The sequence below is a fragment of the Chinchilla lanigera genome, unplaced genomic scaffold (genome assembly GCF_000276665.1).
Source record: "Chinchilla lanigera isolate Chin_1 unplaced genomic scaffold, ChiLan1.0 scaffold00004, whole genome shotgun sequence".
NCBI lineage: Eukaryota > Metazoa > Chordata > Mammalia > Rodentia > Chinchillidae > Chinchilla > Chinchilla lanigera.
Window position 1 is genome coordinate 41,945,541 of NW_004955405.1, and position 20,867 is coordinate 41,966,407.

At 53.2% G+C, this 20,867-nt stretch overlaps 1 protein-coding gene across 1 annotated transcript in view; it reads right to left on the reverse strand.

Moving 5' to 3' along the window:
- The window catches only part of Large (like-glycosyltransferase), a gene marked incomplete in the record, with an annotated part of 333,637 nt that overhangs the window by 54,111 nt on the left and 258,659 nt on the right, over nucleotides 1-20,867 (reverse strand). The window contains 1 exon segment of the mRNA XM_005374653.2: nucleotides 5,243-5,347. Coding sequence (XP_005374710.2) covers nucleotides 5,243-5,347 — 105 coding nt within the window.

Below are 20,867 nucleotides of genomic sequence, written 5' to 3' on the forward strand. Positions count from 1 at the left end.
GCAGGAGGAGCTGACTTGTCTCATGTGGCCACGGGCCGAGACCATGAACCCCAACGGAAAGGGCTGAGGCTGGCTTCTAGTATGCAGCGGATGATCTGAAGACGCAGGGTCCTCCGCACACACAGGGTGCGCACCCAGCACAGAGAGCAAACACGCGTGCATGTAAGTGCAAGAGGTGAGAACCGCACACGTGTCCCTACACGCACACACACAAAACTCATTTCAAAATGCTTTACTTTAAAATACTGCCTCGGGCTGGGGATATAGCTCAGTGGCACAGCGCCAGGCAAAGCGCAAGGTCGTGAGTTCAATTCCCAGCATCAAAAAAAAAAAAGCCTCTATTTTTTAACTACCTGACACTTTTGGCAGTTTCTGCTCTACCAGCATTTAAAGTTTCTCAGCTTTGATACAGTGATGTTATTCCACAGAGTCTACTGTTTATCCGTACTTGCTGGAAAAACAAGAATAAGAAGGATGTTTATGTCTGGAATCACCTGTAACTGGGGACTTAGGATCAACTAAAATAACAGTTAATAGGAAATGAAATAATTATAGTACATCTATCAAATGGAAAAGTCATGCAATTCTTAAGAAAAGAAAATATACCTGTGTATACTAATTCAGAAGGATACCCAGTATATTTCATTTTACACAGAGCATAAAACAGTTCAGAAAAAGATGCAAGCACAGAGAGAAGTAGATGATTGTGTGAGTGGAAAGCAGAAAGTCAGGAATGAACTGCAAACTGCTGGCAGTGCTCAGGGAGACTGTGTGTGCGCATGTGTGTATGCGTGTGTGCGTGTGGGGATGGGATTCCACACATGAGGACACTGCTGTGCTGTGCGAATCAGTAGCCAGTAACCGGCTCCCCTGAAAGACACAAACCTTGACTTCGTATTGTTTGCCAGTCTCTGTGGGGTGAACACTCCCCCTGCAGTATCAAGCTACCCACACAACCCATGGAGCCCAGGGAAGCGGAGTGCAGCCTCACGCCCTCAGTACCCTGCCACGCAGACACACACGGCCGTGGAATCCACTGCAACAGCACAGGGAGCAGGGGTGTGGGAGGAATGAGCGCTGAGTATTTATAAAGTCTAATTGTGTTAGCACACCGACAGAAAACACTGCTCCCCACGGTGGCCACCCTGTCCCTTACACAAGGTGAGATATACTACTGCATGCTGCCACTTACACAGTGTGGAAACACTAGTTTTAAAATAATTCATCACCTTGCAATGCACACAATTTGCTTTTTATTTTTGGTACCGGGAATCAAACTCAGGACCTTGCGCTTTCCATGCAGACGTTTGTGCCGCTGAGCTGTATCCCTGGCCCCATTTGTTTTTTAATAGTGACTGTGCTTAACAACTGGATCCCATATTTCCTGGAAATTTATTGGGCTTAACTTAATAGGATTTCACTTGCAGGTGGAAGGGGTGGAGCCAGAGCCCTGGAACATCTTAAGTCTGAAAATCTCTGGAAAGATGCTGTCCTTTTCACTAATGTAGAGTCGGGATCTGGCAGCTCCACTGACACCAAGCAGTCTGCAGGGGAGGTTGGAAGCCGCTAGAGTCCTCTTTCTGAAGGGCCTGCTGCGCGCCACATTCTGAGAGAGGCTACCGTTCAGCTGACGCCTTCCTGTGCCGCACACGGAGTTTAAACGCATGTATTTTGCACACTCAATGTGCAATGGCCCTGCTTGTCCCCAACACACTGCCACAGGCCTTGTGCCCCGGGCTGTGTGAGACGGCTCCCAGCCTTGTGCACACGGGGCGGAGCGAGCGTGCTGACAGCCCGCTGGAGTCTCTGCTGTCACAGGGCAGGGCCACTGTAAGGAAGGGCGCCCACGGGAAGCTCTCCGCAGGATGGGAAGGAGACTCAGGCCTGCGGCTTCGGGCCACTGGGAAGGGTGGCCGTGCCCACGCTTCAGCCTGCGGGAGGGCGATGGGCACCAGCCATCTTCTCAGGGCTGTGGTGTAATCAGCAGCTCCCCCAGCCCTGATGGAGGCTCTCACCTGGCTGCCCTCTGAGGAGGGGCTTCCTCACGCTCCTCTGCTCGCCACTCTAAGCACCTGGGTGGCTCCTGGACTTTGTTAGAAAATGCTGGTGCAGGGGCATGGCTGCAGCCTGGTGTTCAGCTCTGAATCCCCGTCCTGTGAGGCTCACGGCTCAGGAAATTTCTTCTGGGAATGGGCAAACTCTGCCCTTCTGGGTTATAATATTTTTGAAGGAAGGCTCCTGGTATCTGTCCTCTAAAATAAAATCTTTTCCTACCTTAACCTCACCAGAATAATAGCTATTTAGCAACAAGTACTAAATAATGAGCTACATTACGAATGAATGCATGCATGCATGAATGAATGAACTACGTTTAAACCTAGTCTGTCTGGATGCAGTTGCTACAGACAGAATCATCGTGATATTCTTTCAGAGCATGAGGAGCTCTCCATTCTTTTTTTTTTTTTTTTTAAGGTCTCACTGTGTAATTCAGGCTGGTCTTGAACTTACTATGTAGCCCAGGCTGGACCTGAACTCACAGCGATCCTCCTGTCTCAGCCTCTAGAGAGCTGGGATTACAGGTGTGCACCACCACGTCTGTCTGGACAGAGGCAGCAGTGGGACCGGGGCGCTCCCGCACCTCTGCAGATCCCTCCAGAGCTCCCGGCTGCAGCTCTCAGGCAAGTTGTCCACAGGTTTCTCCTGAATCCCTGCCATGGAATTCACCGTCCTGTGCGACACTACCCCATCGCTCTGCACGTCTGCGGGTCAGAGCCTGTCCCCCACAGAGTGTGCCAGTCCCCGATGGCCTGATCTTGCAGTTCTGTGGGTGAGGCTTCCCGCAGAGACTCCCTGCTCCTGAGGGCCAGATCTCCATCTGCCCATCTTGGCCTAATGTGGGGCCCAAGAGGAGCAGGACACGTTCTATGTTCTAAGTTGTTTTTAAAGCACCTCCTCCAAGGAATATGATGCTGCCCTCGCAGAAGGAATAGCTTTTCCTTGGGTGACCATGGGGTGTGAACTTGAACTCCCGCCTCCCCCCCAGCCTGCCACCCTCACTCACCCCATCTTTCCTGCTTTGAGCCCTCCTCCCTTCCTCTCCTTCCCTGGCCTCTGTTTTTCCCGATATTCGCCCATCAATCAGCTCTGGGCTGCAGTGGGTTGAATAGCCTGTCAATGAGCCTTAATGAGCCTGTCAGCATCCCCCATTGTTCTAAGTCCGGCTGACAGCGGAGGCCGGGGGAGTGACAGCTTCCAGCACCGGGAGGTGAGGTGTGGACACTGTGTCCGGAGTGGACGTCCTGTGTAGGCACAAGGAGGTGCCTCAAGGCCACCGAAGCTGCCCATAGCTTCTGCCAGCTGCAGCTCTGCTAAGGTGAAAGGCGGATGGAGCAGCTCGGGAGGGAGGGAGGGAGGCAGGCAAGGACAGCTCTCTGGGACTCACTCTGGGGACCCCTGGCTCTGTGAAAGCACACTGGGAAAGAAAAACAAAAGAGAAAACACGGGAGCCTCACTGGATCGTTTAAGGGCAAAGGCCACTCCACAAGTCAATGCCCGGAAGAACATCAGTGGCGAGAGGCTCGTGCTTAGCAGGTGCTTTTGACAAATGTGTTGGATCTGCTCTCCCTGCAGACCACCGTGAGCAGGACGGGAAACGAAAGCTACCGCCGGGCTCCTGAAGGGCTCTGGTTGTGGGGACCTGCTGCCACACCCCACAGTCAGCTTCCAGCAGGAAGCGGGGTAAGAGCAGAGTCGGGGCTCCGAGGTAGACAGCACCCCCAGCTCAAGAAGCTCATGCTTCCCCGGGATGCTCAAGGTGAGACACAGCTGGGAAGCTCACCATGAACTACAACAGGTGGTTTTTCCTAAAATAATACAAAAAGGTAACATTTTTCTGGTAGTGGAAGAGATGGCCTGCTTCATGGGTTTGCGAGGGTCACTGGAGGTTGATCTTGCCCAGCACAGGGCATGGTGCCCGGTGACACCCGCTGGATGTGGGCACCACCCCATGACTGCAGGGCTGCCTGCTTCCCTCCCTGTCAACAGGACCTGAGACCTGCCCTGCTCACCCCTGCCTCACCCGGGCTCTCTGCGGCCCCCAGGCTCCAGGCCAAGGGGAGTCTGCAGTCTCCACGAGGATGGGACCCCTACCTCTGTCAGTGGGAGCACTGTTCCCTCCCAGGGTGGTATCACACAGGCTCCCTGCTGCCATGGCCAGCTGTGCAGGACACGGTGCTGGGCTTCCTTCCCTTGACCTCATCTGACCCTCTGCGAACGCTCCTGCCCAGCAGCGTGGCTGTGGCCTCCTTCCTGTGCCTTGGGATGCGGTGCTTGCACCTGACCTCTCTGGGCACTGACCGCCAGCTCCCAGCATTGGCTCCTCTGGGTTCTTCCCACCAGGCCCCAGGATTGGCTTTCACAGCCTCTTAGTGGTGCTGTCCTGGGCGCTGGCCCCAGCCCAGGCCCTGCCCTTTCTTGGCCTCTCCATTTCTCCCAGGCCCCAGGTTCAAATCCTAAGGCCCTGGTCTGCTTCCCTGGAGAACAGAGCTCCCCCAAAGCGGTAATGAGGCTGCAAGGGGAGGCGAGAGGATCCAGAGGCCTCGGAAGACAGAGGGGCAGGAGCGCAGCCTGCAGAGGGCAGAGTCGCATGTTCAGTGGCCGCTCAAGGTGAGGTGCGGCCACGAGACAGCCCACGAGACAGCCTTTGCACAGAGCGGTTGAAACAGAGACGGAAATGAAAGAGCAGGGGTCACAGCAAGGCGCAAAGAGTATCTGGCTTCAGACACGGGGTGTCTGCGGGCCCCGGTGTCAGAAGGGTCAACTTCCCAATGTGTCTGTCCGTTCTCCCACCACCCTGTTTGAGGGCGGAAGTCACACGGTCACATGACTTGCGTTAGCCAATGAAGAAGGGGCAGGGAATTTAAGAGCCTTGTGAACCCCGCTGTGTGGCCAGCTGCTCCGGACTTACATGCGAGAGTAGCCTTGACCCCGACAGACCCGGCGCACACAGGAGCGGGGCTAAGGAGAGTCACTGCTGCTACATGAGACGGCAGAAGTGCTGTGGCCGTTTTGCTGGTTGTGTAACCCATGTCAACAGTCAAGGATGCCACAGGCCAAATGGACTAGAGCTCCAGCTGCCAGGCTAGAAAAGGGCCGGAAGCCGCCACCGCCTCCTCCCCTGGGAAGGGGATTGTGGCCCTGTCACCATGCGAGCCCTCCTGCCCCCCAGCACCCCTGGATTTACCTGTGTTGTAGCCCCTTCCCAGCGCCGGCCACGGGCGGTGATTCTTCCACAGGTTCCCGAGGTACCAGTCACTCTGATTCTCCACCAGGCCCAGGACCTGCTGCCCTGTGAAGTGCAGAGAATGCAGTCTTAGAAGAGGCAGCCATGGTAACCGGATCAATACAGGCGACAGCACCCAGGTCTCCATACTAAGTGCCCGGTTCAGACCCCTGTGTAACCTGCATGAGCTTGTTTCAGCCTCACCACTGGGCAGCTGTTTTCATTACCCCCATTCCAGAGACAGACGGCAGCCCGGAGTGTCAACTGCTTTGCCTAAGGTCTCCCAGGGCATCTGGATAAAGCCAGAACCCAAAGCCACAGCTCATCCCACATTCACGCAGTGCTGCACTCCCACCGTGGGGCCCAGCCTCGAGGACTGAAAGGCCCCTGCTCAAGAAGCTCAGTCCCAGCATTTCCCACTGATTGGCTTTCTGAGATTTCTCTCTCACATCAGAGTAGGGGTGACCCTCGCTGGATGAGATGAGCCCCCCGGGGAAGAGCCACCGTGTGACCAAGGCCCGAGATGCCTCTGCCCTCTGGACAGTGTTCACTCTGTGTCCATGGCGTCAGGCCAGCACTCTCATGCCCGTGGCGTGGGCTGGAAGGGCAAAGGGCTCCTCCAGCCACAGAGCAGGGCTGTGACACTGGCCTCGGGCCTTCACATCTCAGGTGAGCCGCGCTGCGGTCTCTGGGCCTTCCGACCACAGCGTCAGACCCCGAGGCCTCCTTTGGGCCACCTAGGCATGCCGCTCATACTGGGGTGTTGCCAGCGGCATTTGCACTGGGAACCGAGACCCCTGCAGGGTCAGGGTTTGCATAGCTCTAGGATGTGAATCCACATCTGCTGGACACCAGGTTCTTTCCACTGTGGACGCATCCTGCTTATGCTGAACCCAACTGTGTGAGGTCGGCATTATAAACCAGTATTTCACAGGCAGGAAAGGGGCTGACGGTTTTACTTGCTAAGGGGCAAAACTACCCGTCACCACCTTCCGCACTGGGGTCTCCTCTGGAGCCAAAGCCCTTCTGCTGCTGGCCAAGTAGAGCAAAAAAGACTTTGGAGCAAATCCGAGCGCAGCGTCAGGGGAGGAAAGCCGGTGGGCTCGGAGCACACGCTGGGTGGCACAGGGCATCCTTGGGTTGGTGACAATCCCCCGAAAGGATGGTGTGCGGAGCTGGTGTAATTTATTTGATCAATTTATCAGGCTCCTATTTAAATCATCACTGCAGCATAAATACATACACTGCGGCCTGGAGAAATACTGCCGCCCACTTTGCTGCTGTCCACGATCCCATCCACAGCTTGCAGAGTCCCTCAGCAAAAGGGGTCACCCGTGTGGGGAGCATGGGAGCCGAGCGAGTCCCCTGCAGCTGGCCTGGAAGTAGGCACACAGCCGTCCTTGACCTGGGCTGCTCTGCTAACTCCATCCAGGTGAGAAGGACTTTCAGGGGCCACCGCACCCGAGACAAAGATTCCAATTCTCTCGCGTTGTGCTGGGCTGCCTTCCTGGTGGTGGTGGCACTGGATCCTTTCACCCTCTTTGAAAGTTCCACAGCTCCTCAGTGAGCTACGTGAGTGCTGTAATTTTAACATCCACTGGTGGACGAAAACACAAGCAGCAGCTACGGAGGCCGCCTGTGGTCTCTGCAGCAGACTCATTGCTACTGCTCCGGGCGGGGTGGGGGGTGCGCAGTTCGCTCGGTCTCTGGGCGGCGCTGCATTCTGTGCATGGGCCTGAGAACTGGCCGGGCTCTCTGCCCAGTGTGCTGCCACCCTACAGACATCTGTGTCCAGGGACAGGGGCCAGAGCAGCTCCAACTCCCGCCGCTGCCGTCCTGCTGTGCAGCCCTGAGTGTGTCCCTCGGCCCCTCTGTGCCTTGACATCAGTGCCACAGCTGCCTGCCTTCTCGTGCTGAGTGACCTCAGGCGTTGGCACCAGGGCAGGGGTGGCGTGGACTCAGCCTCTGCGAGCAGCAGCTCTTCTGAGTGCCTGACCTGGCGGGTTTGGAGAGGACAGAGCCTAGCTGTGCAGCTCTCCTGGGAGGTCTCCACATGGGAATCGGCCTTCTAGAACAAGTTACTGTGGCATCTGCTTCGGAACAGCCAGGGCTTTCCTTCGGAGACGGCGCCCGGCTTCCGCCTAGAAGTCAGCGGACCTCACATCCTCCTGCCCTGGGGACCTTCTGCATCTCTTCCGCGTGTGGGTCTTACCGTGCAGCTTGGTGATGAAACACTCGCTCTGCTCCTCTCTGTCAATTGGCTCGGTGTCCAGGGCATGCATGTGTGTGCGTGTGCGTGTGTTGGACTAAAGTCACACAAAGCTGCCCTGCACCCCAGTACTTCTGAACGTGAATTCTGGCCCTGGTGCTCTCCGGTCCCTAAAGACTTCGTGTATGGGAATTGGGCACAGGTCGCCTTGGGAAAATGATGCCGTGTTCTTTGCTTACTTAAACAACCCTGCTAAAGCTGCCTGGCAGACAGTAGTGTCCAGTCGTGTCTGCTCTCAGGGCCAGAACTCCGGCCTCCTCCTGCGCCCTCTGCTGGGCCCCTGGCTGACAGAGGCTGGGGTGGCTTCTTCCTCAAGGGGGTTTGGTCTGTGTCCACACCACAGTCATGCAGGGTCAGGACAAGCGGAGGCAGCTGGTGAGGGGAGCAACCTGGCACCCGAACCCCAGATCTGAAATGCTCGGAGTGAGGCGTTTTGAGCACCGACACGATGCCGCAAGCGAGAAATGCCGTGCCGCGGTGCTTTGCTCCATGCTTAAAACCCTTAATGGTCTGAGTTGTCAGTGAAGGATCCTCAACTTGTAATTTTTTGAAGCAAAAATTCTCCAACTGACCAAGTAGACTTTTTTCATGCTGGCTTCCAGGAAGCTCAGAGCTCAACCTTAAAAACCACGTAGAATTCAGAATCCTGGATACTTTTCTTTACAGGTTCCTAAAACCCTTCTTCAGATGCGGGAGCCACGGAGTGAAAACAAGAGAGCTGTGAACCAGGGGTCTGGAGAGTGCACTTCTCCCCTGATGTCCGCTGTGGTTGGTTGTAGGTGTCTCTAAAAACTGTCTCCCTTCTCCAGGCTCACAGTGGGCCAGGGTCAGGCTGATTCCTTGCTACTGCTGAAAGGACCTGGAGGTGTTGTCCCTGGTGTCCTTTTCAAGATGGCTCCTACCTCCCTGCAGTCTCCCCGAAGCAACAAAGCTCCCCCTCTGCCCCGGCCCACAGTGGCAGGGCTTACAAAGCTACCGCGATGGAGAGATGCGGCTGCAGCCAGCGAGAGAAGCATCCCCGCCGAGAGCCAGGCCCTGCACAGGCGCTGCGACCACAAGGCTGGCATCGTGCTGTCTCCGTCCTGCTCCTGGGCGTCCCTGGGCTCCGGCTAAGCTCACTGAGACAGACTCTGCTCTGACCTCCTGCTCCTGCGTCATGTTGAGCATACAGCAGAAGCTGCTTAAACTGAATTATATTTAATCAATGCACAGAAGCAGCTGAGGTAATGCAAAGGATCTGATTAGAAGAGTCCAAACTCAGATCTACTACCAAGCCCCCCTCTGTCAAGGCAGAGGGAGGCCCAGCACCCCCAGTGCCACCCCAGTTCGGCCCCATGGAAAAGCGTTCTGGCCCAAGTGCACAACAGAAGCATGGAGCGAAGTGTGCGGCCACTGGCTCGCTAACAGAGGTAGGGACGCCAGCCGCAGTCTCCTGGTTTATATTCCAAGTGTTTCCTTACTCTATGTGTCATTTCCGGGACATCATAAATGCATTAATTACAGATTTGTGTACTTGGTGATCTTAACAGAGAGGTGCATACTGCTAAGATCAAGCCTGAGATAAGTGGGTCTCCAGTGAATATCATCAGGGCATCTGCAGGAGATGTGCAGGTGTCACACCAGGGAAGGCATGTGTGCGGGGAGGATTCCCAGGCAGGCTTCAGTGGGTTTGGAGGAGCAACGCATGATGTCCTACTGCACAGCAGGACAACCATGGCTCACAAGAACAACTGCACATTTCAAAACAGCCACGAGTGAGGATTTTGAATGATCCCAACCCAGAGATAAATGTCAAGGGTGAAGACACAACAATTCTCCTGATTGATTATTATTATTATATATTGTATACTTGGATTGAAATGTCACACTGGGCTGGGGATACAGCTCAGTGGCACAGTATCTGCCTGGCAAGTGTGAGGTCATGAGTTCAATTTCCAGTGCCAAAAAAAAAAATAAAGATATGTCACACTGTATCCCATAAATACACATGAGTGCTATGTGTCAATTAAACACAAGTACATCTTACAAGACCAGGTGCATGAAGGGGTAATGGACTGTGAGAGATCGGGGCCTGGTGCCAACGCTTCCTGTCTCTGCAGGAATTTGGTCACATGGACAGATGGATGCACAGGGCACAGAGGGCCCCCTGCGGCCATGACCTCCTGTGTCTGCACATCCCTGCAGCCACCAGTTGGATCTTGAGCTCTCCAAGGGGGCGGTGGGCTGTTCCCAAGCCTGGCCAGGCCATTTCTTCTCCTCGCTGTAGTTCGGGGCTCTATGTAAGCGTTAGATAAATACACTGACTAAGCATATGGAAAGAGTTGTTCCTCTGGCGGTTCAACTGAAGTCTTAGAGTCAGCAGTGGTGAGCTGCTAAAAACCACCCCTGGATGAGACAGCTAGGAACGGCAGAGAGGGCCTGGCTGGTACCTGTGTTCCTGCACTTGCAGTGAGCAAGCAGCAACCCTGCTCTCAGCAGCTGGCGCGGGACTGGTGAAACGGGTGTGGGTAACAGAGGAAGCAGGACGCACGGCTCCAGTCAGGGCTCCGAAGCTGCCGCCTGAAACCTCCATGTGCAACCGCCCTCCTGCCACATGCGATGATGCGTCTGCATTCTCTCCCCACGCCACGGCCAGCGGTGTGACAGTCTGAATGATGCACATAGCATTACAGTCATGCAACAGGAAACCTGAGACCCAGACCCGTGCTTCTCTGAGGGAGGATATTCCCACCTGATAATCCCGACAGCCTCCGAGTGTGGATACTCTCGGATTCTGCAGCTGTCACGTACACGGATTCCACAGCTGATTAAGACGTACACAACCGCCATTCCCATGGGTTCCAAACATCCTCCTAGACATGGGGACTTGACCTGCCTAACCACCCAGTGTCTCTACATGTTCCTTAGAGACAGGCAGATTTGGGGCACATCATTGTCGCAGCAACTTCAGAATAAATTTCTGGCATGCCTGGGGCTTCTAAATCTGTGCCTTTTCCCAGTGTGGGCTAATCCTCAACGTCTTACAGAGCCGTCTCTGCATTTTACCTTGTGCTTGATCTTTTCCATTTCAATTAACTTCCTGTTGAAGTGTCACAGGATGAAAGGCATCCTGGCAATGGCAGAACCTGCTATAAACACAACCTCAGCTCCCGGCAGGGTTTAATCCCATTCTGCATGCTCTCGTTCTGACTGATGGTACCTCGGTCACTTAGGAGGCAGCCTCCTCATGAGGGGTCGTTTTAAAAAGCTTGGTCCTGGGGGCCACTGTAGCTCTGAGCTGGTAGAACTCCTTGTGCTGTCTGGGCCCCTCTGCTGATTTGCACATGACACGCCACGTGTGAATGAGGCAGAAGGGGCCTCACGGAAAGGCCTGGCCTAGGGACCCTTCGGCGATTCATAGAACTTGGGAGCATGGCAGTGCTTGGGCTTGCAAACCTGCAACTGGGGAATTTCATGGCTGCACCAAAGCCAGGCACCGGACTGGATGTGTGCCTGTTTCCTCCTCCACGAGTGGAAGAAAGTCACTTGTGCAGCATCACTAGATTTCAGGACAGGGATGCTTAGCGATGTACTAATAACCACCTTTCTGAACGCAGCTTTTGTTCTTTAATTCTGGGCACACTGAGCAGCGTCTGTGCAGTGCAGCGGGCAGTTCTTGCTAAGAAAACATGAATGGGAGGCAGCTGCGGACCCCAAACGCAGTACAGCTAAGCACAGGAGACTCTCACAGGTGTGTGGGCACAGTCAGTGACAAGTGAGCCACAGAGGAGCCCAAGTGAACCAGTGGAAATGCTGCCGAAGAATAATTCTCTGCAGCTGAGGGGCCCAGGGCAGGGGACCCTTGCGCTGGGTCTTCAAGGACCAGTAACAGTTTAGTGGGCAGAGCAGGAGGCAGCAAGCCACTGGCCAGGCTGAGCACAGTCACTGCAGAGAATGCACCAGGAAAGGGAGGCTGCATGGACCAAGAGGAGCACAGGCCCGGTCACCGGGAGAGTCGTGCAGGGTCCTCGTCCATGGTCCTCTGAGCTTCAGTTTGCTCTTTTTCAGGCGGGGCTGATGAAACTCCCTGTGCACACGGAGAGGTCAGGGCACAGCTGCACCATTTCTGGCGTGGGGCCTGATGCTTCAGAGTTCCCGGCAGGTAAGCTGTGAGCTTCACTGTTGTTATTAGGAACTAAGTCTAGAAAGGAAAGGCGGGCTCACGCAGAACACGGGGCTCTGTCCTCCACTTGTACTTAGAGGTCGGGACGTCACATGGGATGGGCACAAGCACATGACAATGACCCTCGCCCTATTTGTTCCTCATGCTTTCAAGAGCCACGGCAGTGACAGTGAAGATAATAACTAGAAATGTCCCCTGGAACCAGGTGCTGGTCAAGGCAGCAGCGGGCCCGAGAAGATAGGAATTGTTACCTTCCCTGCAACAGAAAAGGAATCAAGGCACGGGGAAACTGCATCCCCGCTGCCTGTGCACACACTGCTGATGTTCTAGAGCCAGGACTCAGACTCAGCCTGCTGGACCTGGAAGGCACCAGCCTGGCCTCATCCCAGGGGGCACGTGACCTACAGCGGGTCTTCTGAGGTCACGTCAAGCTCTTTGGATGTCACAGGGCTTGGTAGAGCTCAGGGCTGCGCAAGCATGGGCCTTGCGGGCACGGTGTGATGCTGGCGTGTCGGCGCCCACACACCATAAAGCTATCTACAGCACTGGAGGAGGACAGGGAGGGTTGAGGAAGAGGAAGTGCCATTTCCTCCTCCATCACACTGTCCCTACTTTGGGGGCCGATTTGCTCTCCTGCTGAGTTTCCACTGCTTCCACAGCACGGCTTCATTACAATAATTAGCTCTTAGCACGATGGGTGACGGGTATCGGGGTCCTCTGGGGAGGCTTTAAGGAAATACACGCACCTGGCCCCATCTCAGGAGCATCTCATTTGCAGATTTTCCAACTCTGGGGTGGACCAGGGAATTCGTAATTTTAAAGAGCTCCCTGGGTGCCTCAGTGTCTGGCACTCTGGAGGATAAAATCCCAAAACGGAAACCTGGCATAGAAAACCTGAACACGCTTCAGACAAACAAACAAACAGGAAGGTCTGCCGAGGTGTGAGTGTGCGCAGGAAGGGGCAGGTGAGCGGGAATCGTCACAGCCTGTGAGGACAGTGACAAGGGGCAGTGGGTGGAGTGGCGCAGCCTGCCCGTCTGGCAGCAGAACACTGGCTTCCATGGGGAAAACACAAGAAAAGAAGATGACAGCATGGAGGAGAGAGCTGGAGACAGGGTCCCGCAGGTGGGAAGAAGAGCCAGTCACATGGAGAGGTCGGGAAGCTCGTCCGCCTTGCCCTGAGTCTGGGTGCACAGCGGGCACCAGCTGAGACTTTGGAACGCCACACCCAACCTCACACAGCCTTTGGCCAGAATTCGTAGCTACTTTGTCAGTTTGAAAGCTGCCGTGCAGTCCTCATCTGGCATAAGAAAATACAAAGAATTGTATTTCAAAGCCCAACCTCAGAAAATCCCCAGAGATAAATTTGCAGGGAACGTGCATTCACAGCAGCAACAAACATCTACGGGGCAGGAGTTACAAGGACTGAGACTCCAAAAGACTCCTGGTTAGAACTATCATATACTGTACAGAACTCAGGGAAATCTGCTCAATATTTATAGAAATAAGGCTTTAAAATATGTCTCTGAGTTCTTTCACCCCCTTCCCTTTGAAAGGCAGGGTTCCCCTGCTACTGAAGGATTTGTTTCAGTGACTTATTTCTAAGAAACAGATCGGGATGGAAATGATGCCACGGGACTTCTGAGTCAGGATGTCTCCTCTGCCTGGCTGTCCCTCACACCTGCGCCTTTTCCCTCTATGCTTGTCCCTGCTGTTCACAGGAAGAAGCCAGGCTCCTTGTTGGAAGTACACCTCAAGACACAGCTTGGAGAGCCCCAAGGTGGGGATGCATAAAGGTCCTGGGCTCCAGTAGCCACCAACCTGCCAGCAAAGGGATGAATCACTGACCTAATTATCCAGGCCAAGTGGAACATGGCAGACTGGTCAGCTGTTCTGTCTAACTGAATCGAGAGACGTAAAAGATGATGTTTGATGGCATTATGTTTTATTGTAATTTATTATGCACACATAGTTAACTACACAAAATATACAAAAAAAAAAATACAGCAAAAGGAAGAGAAAACTCAAAAACGACCAGGTACATTTGAGCAGGAATCAAGCAGGAAAGCAGTAGAAATGAAAAATGACTCTCAGCTGACATATCATCAGAAACAATGTGAGCCTCAGGACAGTGGAACAATGACTGCCATGTGGCTAGGGAAAAGAACTGTCCCCTGCAGCCGCAGAGCCAGAAAAAACCTGCTTCAGCATGGAAAAATAAAGCATTTTCCAGAGCATTCAAACCAGATTTTACTAGTGGCAGACACTTACTAGGGAGAAAGCTAGGAAGGAGGAAAACAACCCCAGGGAAGAAGGTACGAAAGGTGAGAAAGAATAGTGCAGACAGAAAACAGCAAATACACAGAGGAAAGTTTAAAACATACCAACTAAAAATCAGCAGTGCATCGAACTAATGAAATTAGAAGACAAATAAATTAGGAAGAGAATACTTCAGATAACGAGCACATAACTTGGTGGGAGTGATTACAGACAGCATTCTAGAGTTCGTCAAGAGAGTGGAGATACTAATTTCAGACTTTAAATTAAATATGTAAGTGAAGATTCCTTGTACGTCACTTTCAATCTAATGGAGGTTAAAGCTGAAATGAGGCAGAAAGTCTGTACTCAATCCAAAGGTGGCAGGAAAGGAGGAGTGAAGACAGGACTTCGGGAAGAGTCAGAAGTCACACGGTGTTGGATCCGGTGAGTGAGGTGGGTGAGGACACAGTGTGATGTCTTGGAGCCTGCCTTTCTTATGGATGGGGCTCGGCAGTCACTGTATTTTTTTATCACACCTTCTTCACAAGAGGATCTGTGATTTGTGAAGAAGATTCGTGAAGAAGAGCTTCTTCACAAAAGATGGTAAGAACTGACTCAGAAAGGGGCAAGAATGATGAGGTAAGTGTGTTCTAAGCAAGGAGGGGTATAATGAAGCGGATTAGTGGCAAAGTGTTTACTATTATAATAAATTTTAAAAATTTAAACATTTGCTGTGGAGAAGGACATTCTTTAGCTACTCTTTCAATGTATTGCCTCAGGCCCGACCAAGCCATGGTTGTTGGGTTCTGAAGGAAGTGTAGCATAAGCATTGAAAGCCCCGGGGAAAACACTAGACGCTTTGCTGAGATATGCCCAAAGGAAGGTAACATGATGGCTAACTGGTCAAGGATCATTCCTATGATGACTGAGTTGTACTGTCCTTGCAAAAGCAGTTGATATCCTCCCATTCCTCTCCTGCCTCCTTTGTTCTTTCCCAGTAAAAGGTTACTGAAAACGGTAATCAGGGCTGCGGTCCAAGAGGCTGCTAGCCCCCTGACACCAGAATGTTGCCTCTCTTGTATTTCTTTTTCCTCTTACTTTTCTATTCATCCGCAGGTACCTTGTTCTCGGGACCTGTTTACCCTGGACAGAAACGGAATTAAGACCGACCATTTTCCATATATTTTGATCATATCTTAGATCTTCTTTATAGTTAAAATTTTAAGTTTTAAAGAACAGGTGAGGGAAACAGCACCACCAGCTGCCAAGACCTATCACACAGGTGCAGCAAGGTGCCGATGCTGTAGTGCGGACACAGGGTTCTGAGACGGATGGCTGGAGTTTGTCACGCATGTGTGAGAACTCAAGCTGTGACTGGCACATGAGGGACAGATGATTGCCATGCAACAAATAAACACATCGTTGTCATGCACACTTCATATACGAATCAGCTCCACGTGACGGAGGAATCACTTGTGAAAGACAAAGTTTTCAAAAATGTAGAATAAAATATGGTTGTTTGATTAAACCAGGTTAAAGGTTATTTTCTTAAACCAAATATAAAAGCAATATAAACAATATAAAGACAGTCCGTAAATTCAACTACATCGCAGTTTAGAATTTCTACATCGCAGATAGAATTTCATGGAAAGACAGATATGCAATAAAACCTGAGAGATAATATTTGTAGCACGTAAAATTGGCAATAGCCTAGTCTCTAGAACATACAGAGTGGCTACAAATCAATGAGAAAAGATAATTAACTTAACCGATAATTGGACAAAAGTTATCAACAGGTCTTTCTCAGAACAGAACCAGCACACTCCAAAACATGCAACCTCGTTACTGACGGAATAATGCACATAGAGGTCCCAGCTGGGTATCGTGCTTCACCCACCAGGTTGGCAATGTCTTTGAAACAACGATGTGTAAGTGCTGGTTACCACAGGGAATGATGGGGACTCTGTCACTAGGGGGTGTAAACTGGAATACCCATTTTGGAAAACCACTGGCAAGCACTGTTGGAGGTGTGTGTGTATGTGTGTGTGTGTGTGTGTGTGTGTGTGTGTTTACGTACACATATCCACTCCCATGTGTAATCACTAAGGAAAACTAACTCCCTAGAAGACATGTGCCCCAGGAGATCCATAAATCATACCCACAGAAGTACTGTTGGGAGTAGCCAAAAAAGACAAACAACTAAATGTTCCATGACAAAGCAATGGATAAGCACACTGTATCTTAGTCATATGCAGCTGTGAAATGAATGAGGCCAATCTACACGCTACAAAACCAGTGTGTCTTAATAATTTAACTTAAGCAAAATTATGTCACGGAAGTATTCAAGTGGAGTGCTTCCATTTCTATAAAGTTAATGTCAGGGTAAATATTGTAATACTTGGGAACATGGATACTAACTAGAAAGAAAGGCACAGAAACAACAGATCCAGAGGCAACAGGGAAAGGAGGAGAGAGCGCATAGTGCCTGCAGGGTTTGGACGGGCTTCTGCCTTAGGCAAGGCTGTGGCTACCTGGGAACTGGCTTATTATTCCTTGAACACAATACAAACATCACATACACTCCTGCTCATGTAGAGCTCATGTCTTAAGTTTTAAATGTACAAATGAAGCCAGAAATGACAAACCTGGGCTGAGGTAGGGGTGGGCAATAGAGGCTCCAGACACCTTGGTTGTGCACCAGATGTTCTACACGTGGCCACTCACATCTGCCCACGACGCTGGGATGGCAGGGCTGAGGGCTGATGTGCCGTGACGCGCAGGGGAGAGAAGGATGACGGGACCCCGTCCTCCCTGCTGAGGACAATGGCTGTGATTCAGCTCGGCCCTTCCCTCTCCTGTGCCAACTGCATCCTAGTGACACCAACACCAGGCACATCTCCGACCCGGCCCCGGTGCCTGGGCAGGCTCAGCCCTCACTCACCCCCACCCCAGCAGTCACCTTGCTTTGTGCTGTCTCCTCCAGCCCCTCTTACAACACAGCCGCACCCCCCACCCCAGTTCCCTGCTCTCAAACCCCGTTTAAGCACAAACACCAAATTCACCATGGTGGCCCACAGTCCCCACCCAACCCAGGCTGCTCCTGTCCTCCCTCACTTCCGTTTCCCAATACTGCGGCCCCTCACCCGACTCCACCGCCCTGGGCTGTCCCCTCCTCCGAGGCCATCAGCTGATACTGCTGAGCCCTCCTCCCCAGGCTGGAGCCTGCCCAGGGTCTGCTCCTCGGTACTCTTCTCAACGGAAGTTTCTCACTATGGTTGGATTTGCTTTGTCCCCTCTTGGTCCTCCGGGTGGTGGGACTGGGAGTCGGTGTCTAGCAAGAACCCCAGTCCTTGGGGCGCAGAGCTCGGAGGGGATTTAAGGTGGTCCTTGTGGCAGGTTCAAGCCCTGCCTCGCCAGCTGTCTGGCTTTCTCCGTGGAGATGTGATCTCTTCCTCTGCAAGCAATGTGCCACTGCCATCTGCATGATGGGACCGAGCTACACTGGCCCTCCTTCTTCTGGACTGAGCTGCCAGGCGCCATGCCCTGAATGTCCAAGACTCTGAGCTCAGTGGGCCGCTGTTCCACCCAGGTAGCTTGCCTAGGTATTGCGTGACAGTGATGGGCCGCAGACTAACACGCCTTCCTTTACATCCCTCTCCAAAACTGTTCCCCATGCCCTGTGTGCTTCTCAGCACCTGAGATGTTCATATACAACATACACACACTCAAGCGCGCGCGCACACACACACACACACACACACACACACACACACACATACTGTCTTGCCTCTCTTCACATACTTGAACACATGCTTTTCAGGGAAGCCTATGGCTTATTGACTCCTCTACTTCTAGGGCCCATCTGCAATATAGTTAGCGTGCAACAAATGTGTGCTGAAGGAACACGTGCACATGAAAAGCCAATGGGGCTGTTCAGAGGCGCCTTCGACGAGCTGGGGACCTTCCTGCGATCTCAGGTACTTCTCCCCCTTTTCTGACCCCTCTGCACACACACAGCAGCTCCTGTCCCAAGGCAATGTCACTGTCTCGCAGCCAGGGGAGCAGGGCAGCAACCACTCTCTCCAATTCTCCTCTGTTCTCCTGATTCAGCACACCCACAGCATTCAGCGTTAGTTCTTTCGTGTTGATCCTACTGTCCCATTGTTTCAAGAGGAAAGATCCTTGTTTCAATGTCTTACGTTCAGGAGGGGCGACACGACTCCAAGGAAAGCACAGCGCCATTTCTTCCTTCTCTGCTCTGGCAGCCCACTGATGTCCTGGAGTCTGCACAGACTACGGGACTCTGCCCAGGGTGCCTGGTGCCAACATCTTCCTCAGTGGGAAAGGACAATTCAGAAGGACGACCAGATCAAAGCAAATGCTGCTGAGGAGACCCACTGACGGTTAGCAAAACACTCTAAACTCAAGCACCGTTTTGCTAACCTGTCCCCTTTCCCTTAGCCTGTTGCATTTCCCAGGTTTTAAACCAAAGATCACCCGTAAAGAAACACACCTCGAAGAGAAGCCCTTCTGAACTTTGTCCAAAAGATCCAAGTTCAGAAGCAAGTGGGAGCAGGACCAAGGCTGGTCCAGGCTGCAGTGCGTAGAAGGGCTCACGTTCTGGGAAAGCAAAGCCCATGATGTATTCAGCACAGCACCGCCTTCAGCCCTGCGATATTTCACTCATCGATTTTATTGTCAAATGAAAAGACGCTGGTTCCAAGTGGCATTTACGGAGACAGATGTGGAGTGACCTAGACTTCATTACTTGGCATTTGCTTTCTGGATAATTTTAATGCTATGCAGGTGGAAAGCACCAGGGCGCTCTGGCTGCTACAGTTAAGGTTCAAGTTTCCCAGAGCCTCGGTCTTCAGTTCCTCTGCCCACGGTATGGGCACAGCTCAGCCTCCCTGGGTGCCACGGCCGCACCCACCTCAGGTCCTCTCTGGTTACCATTTGGCGTGTGATGCCAGCCACCTGGGGGGACAGTGCAGGGGAGAAGAAACCTAAAAGGAGCCCAGGTCTCAACAGCAGCGTCTGGAAGGGTCCCGCTGCGTGGCCAGGGCTTCTGCACCCCGGATGTGCTGCTCAGAGCGGCACGCAGAGCCCAGCCTCTGTGCTGAGCTTTTGCTCTTTCATCAGAACCGTCATTTCTTCTCCGAACCAAGGCCTCCAGCACCACTCACTCCCGTCGGCCTCATCCAGGCTTCAGTCCCACCCTGCTACCCGATATGGGGCATTTCAACCCCAAGTCATCATGGCAGAAACCCAAGCACCTCATGTCCTTCCCACAGTCCCACGTTTAGGCAGCACGTCACCTGCTGCAGCCTTGAATTCCGTTAGTTTGTCCAAATCTGATCCATAATTCCTTGGAAAGAAGCCCTGACCTTAACTGAATGTTTCCCGGGGAGAAACGTCCTCCACACATATCTACCTCATCACGCCAGTGGTGAGCTCCCCGCCGAGCCCATCCGAAGTCAAGAGTTCAAGCTGTGTCCAAGAGCACACAGACCACAAACAGCCAAGCCTGGGCCACACCTGGGCGGTCACTGCCTCCTGGAAGGTCCCCGGGTCCTCCTCTGCCCGCTCCTCCCACGGACAGTGTCCAGTCTCCACCAGGCCCCTTCTCTGGCCCAGACCTCACCTCCAGCTCAGCTCACACCCCACCGGACCAACCTTCCTGCAGTACTGCACCCTGAGGATGCACGTTTTGTGAACGAGACATCACCATGCCATGTGGGGGCTCTGTGAAGGCAGGCAGGCCCTCTGCTGCTGAGAACTTCAAGCCTAAATCCCTTTGACTTCCACCAGCACAAACGATCACCGAGCAGAAGGTGTCAGAGGTAACTATTCTGAGCAGGCCGCAAGCTAGCGGGCAAGATGAGCAGCAGCTGCCCTGACAGATCCTAGCCCCTGTTCCTTAGCTCTACAGCCCCTGTGCCGGCACACACCCCAGCCTCGGGCCCACAGGTGCCTGCCGTGGGCACGGGCTGTCACTCACTGCCCAGCACAGGTCCTGTACCCCCTTGCCCCGGTCAGATCCTCCCCACACACCCAGGGCCATGCAGAATTCTCCTTCTGTAAGAGCCCCATCACAGCATGCGCTCACTGCTCTGAACGCCAGTCCCTGCGCTGGCCCAGCCCCCACCATCCAAGGCTTCCCTTCGATTCAGCTCCGAAACCTTCATGAGTAGGAGCCCAGGCAGCCTCACACAGCCGCCTGGAGGGGGCCCAGTGAGTTACGGTCTAGCTGTGGGACGCTGGCCACGTCACCTGGTCTCCCTGAGCCTCAAGTCGCACCTCTGCGAAAGAGGACCGGGAGTGGGCGGCTGTGAGGGCTGCACACGGTGGCACTGTGGAGGTGACTCGAGTACGTGGGGGACAAGGAGACATTTAAGGATCCACCCTCCAGCAGTGAGTTACTGATGCCGAAGAGGCCAAGGAACACCATGAAGCACAAAAGCAGCAGTGACCATGATGTCCTCATTACTGCTGTTGTCAATCAAGTCCTCCTTGTGCTCTCTGGATGATCCCTTACTGGTCTCTTCTCTTCCGATCACTAGTTTCTTGTATCTTATTCATCTGGTCTCCCACCTCTGCCACTTTCTACAATAAAGCCTCATGAGCCACGCCGGAAAGCGGGAGAATCAGAGGCAAGGCTTCCCAGGAAGTACAGAGTGCAGAGAGGAGAGGGTCTCAGGTCCTTCCCCTCCTACTGCCACAGCAGAGTACCGGAGAGAGGCAGAGAGCACCGAGCTGATCTCACCAAGCTGATCGTGACGTGCCCCTCAGCCAAGAGCTGGGCAAGCCCATACGATCACCCAGCCATAGCTGAAGGGGAGCAGTTAATCCTGCTTTCATGTCAGGGGTCGTTTCAGAGCTGATCTGTTTGGGGG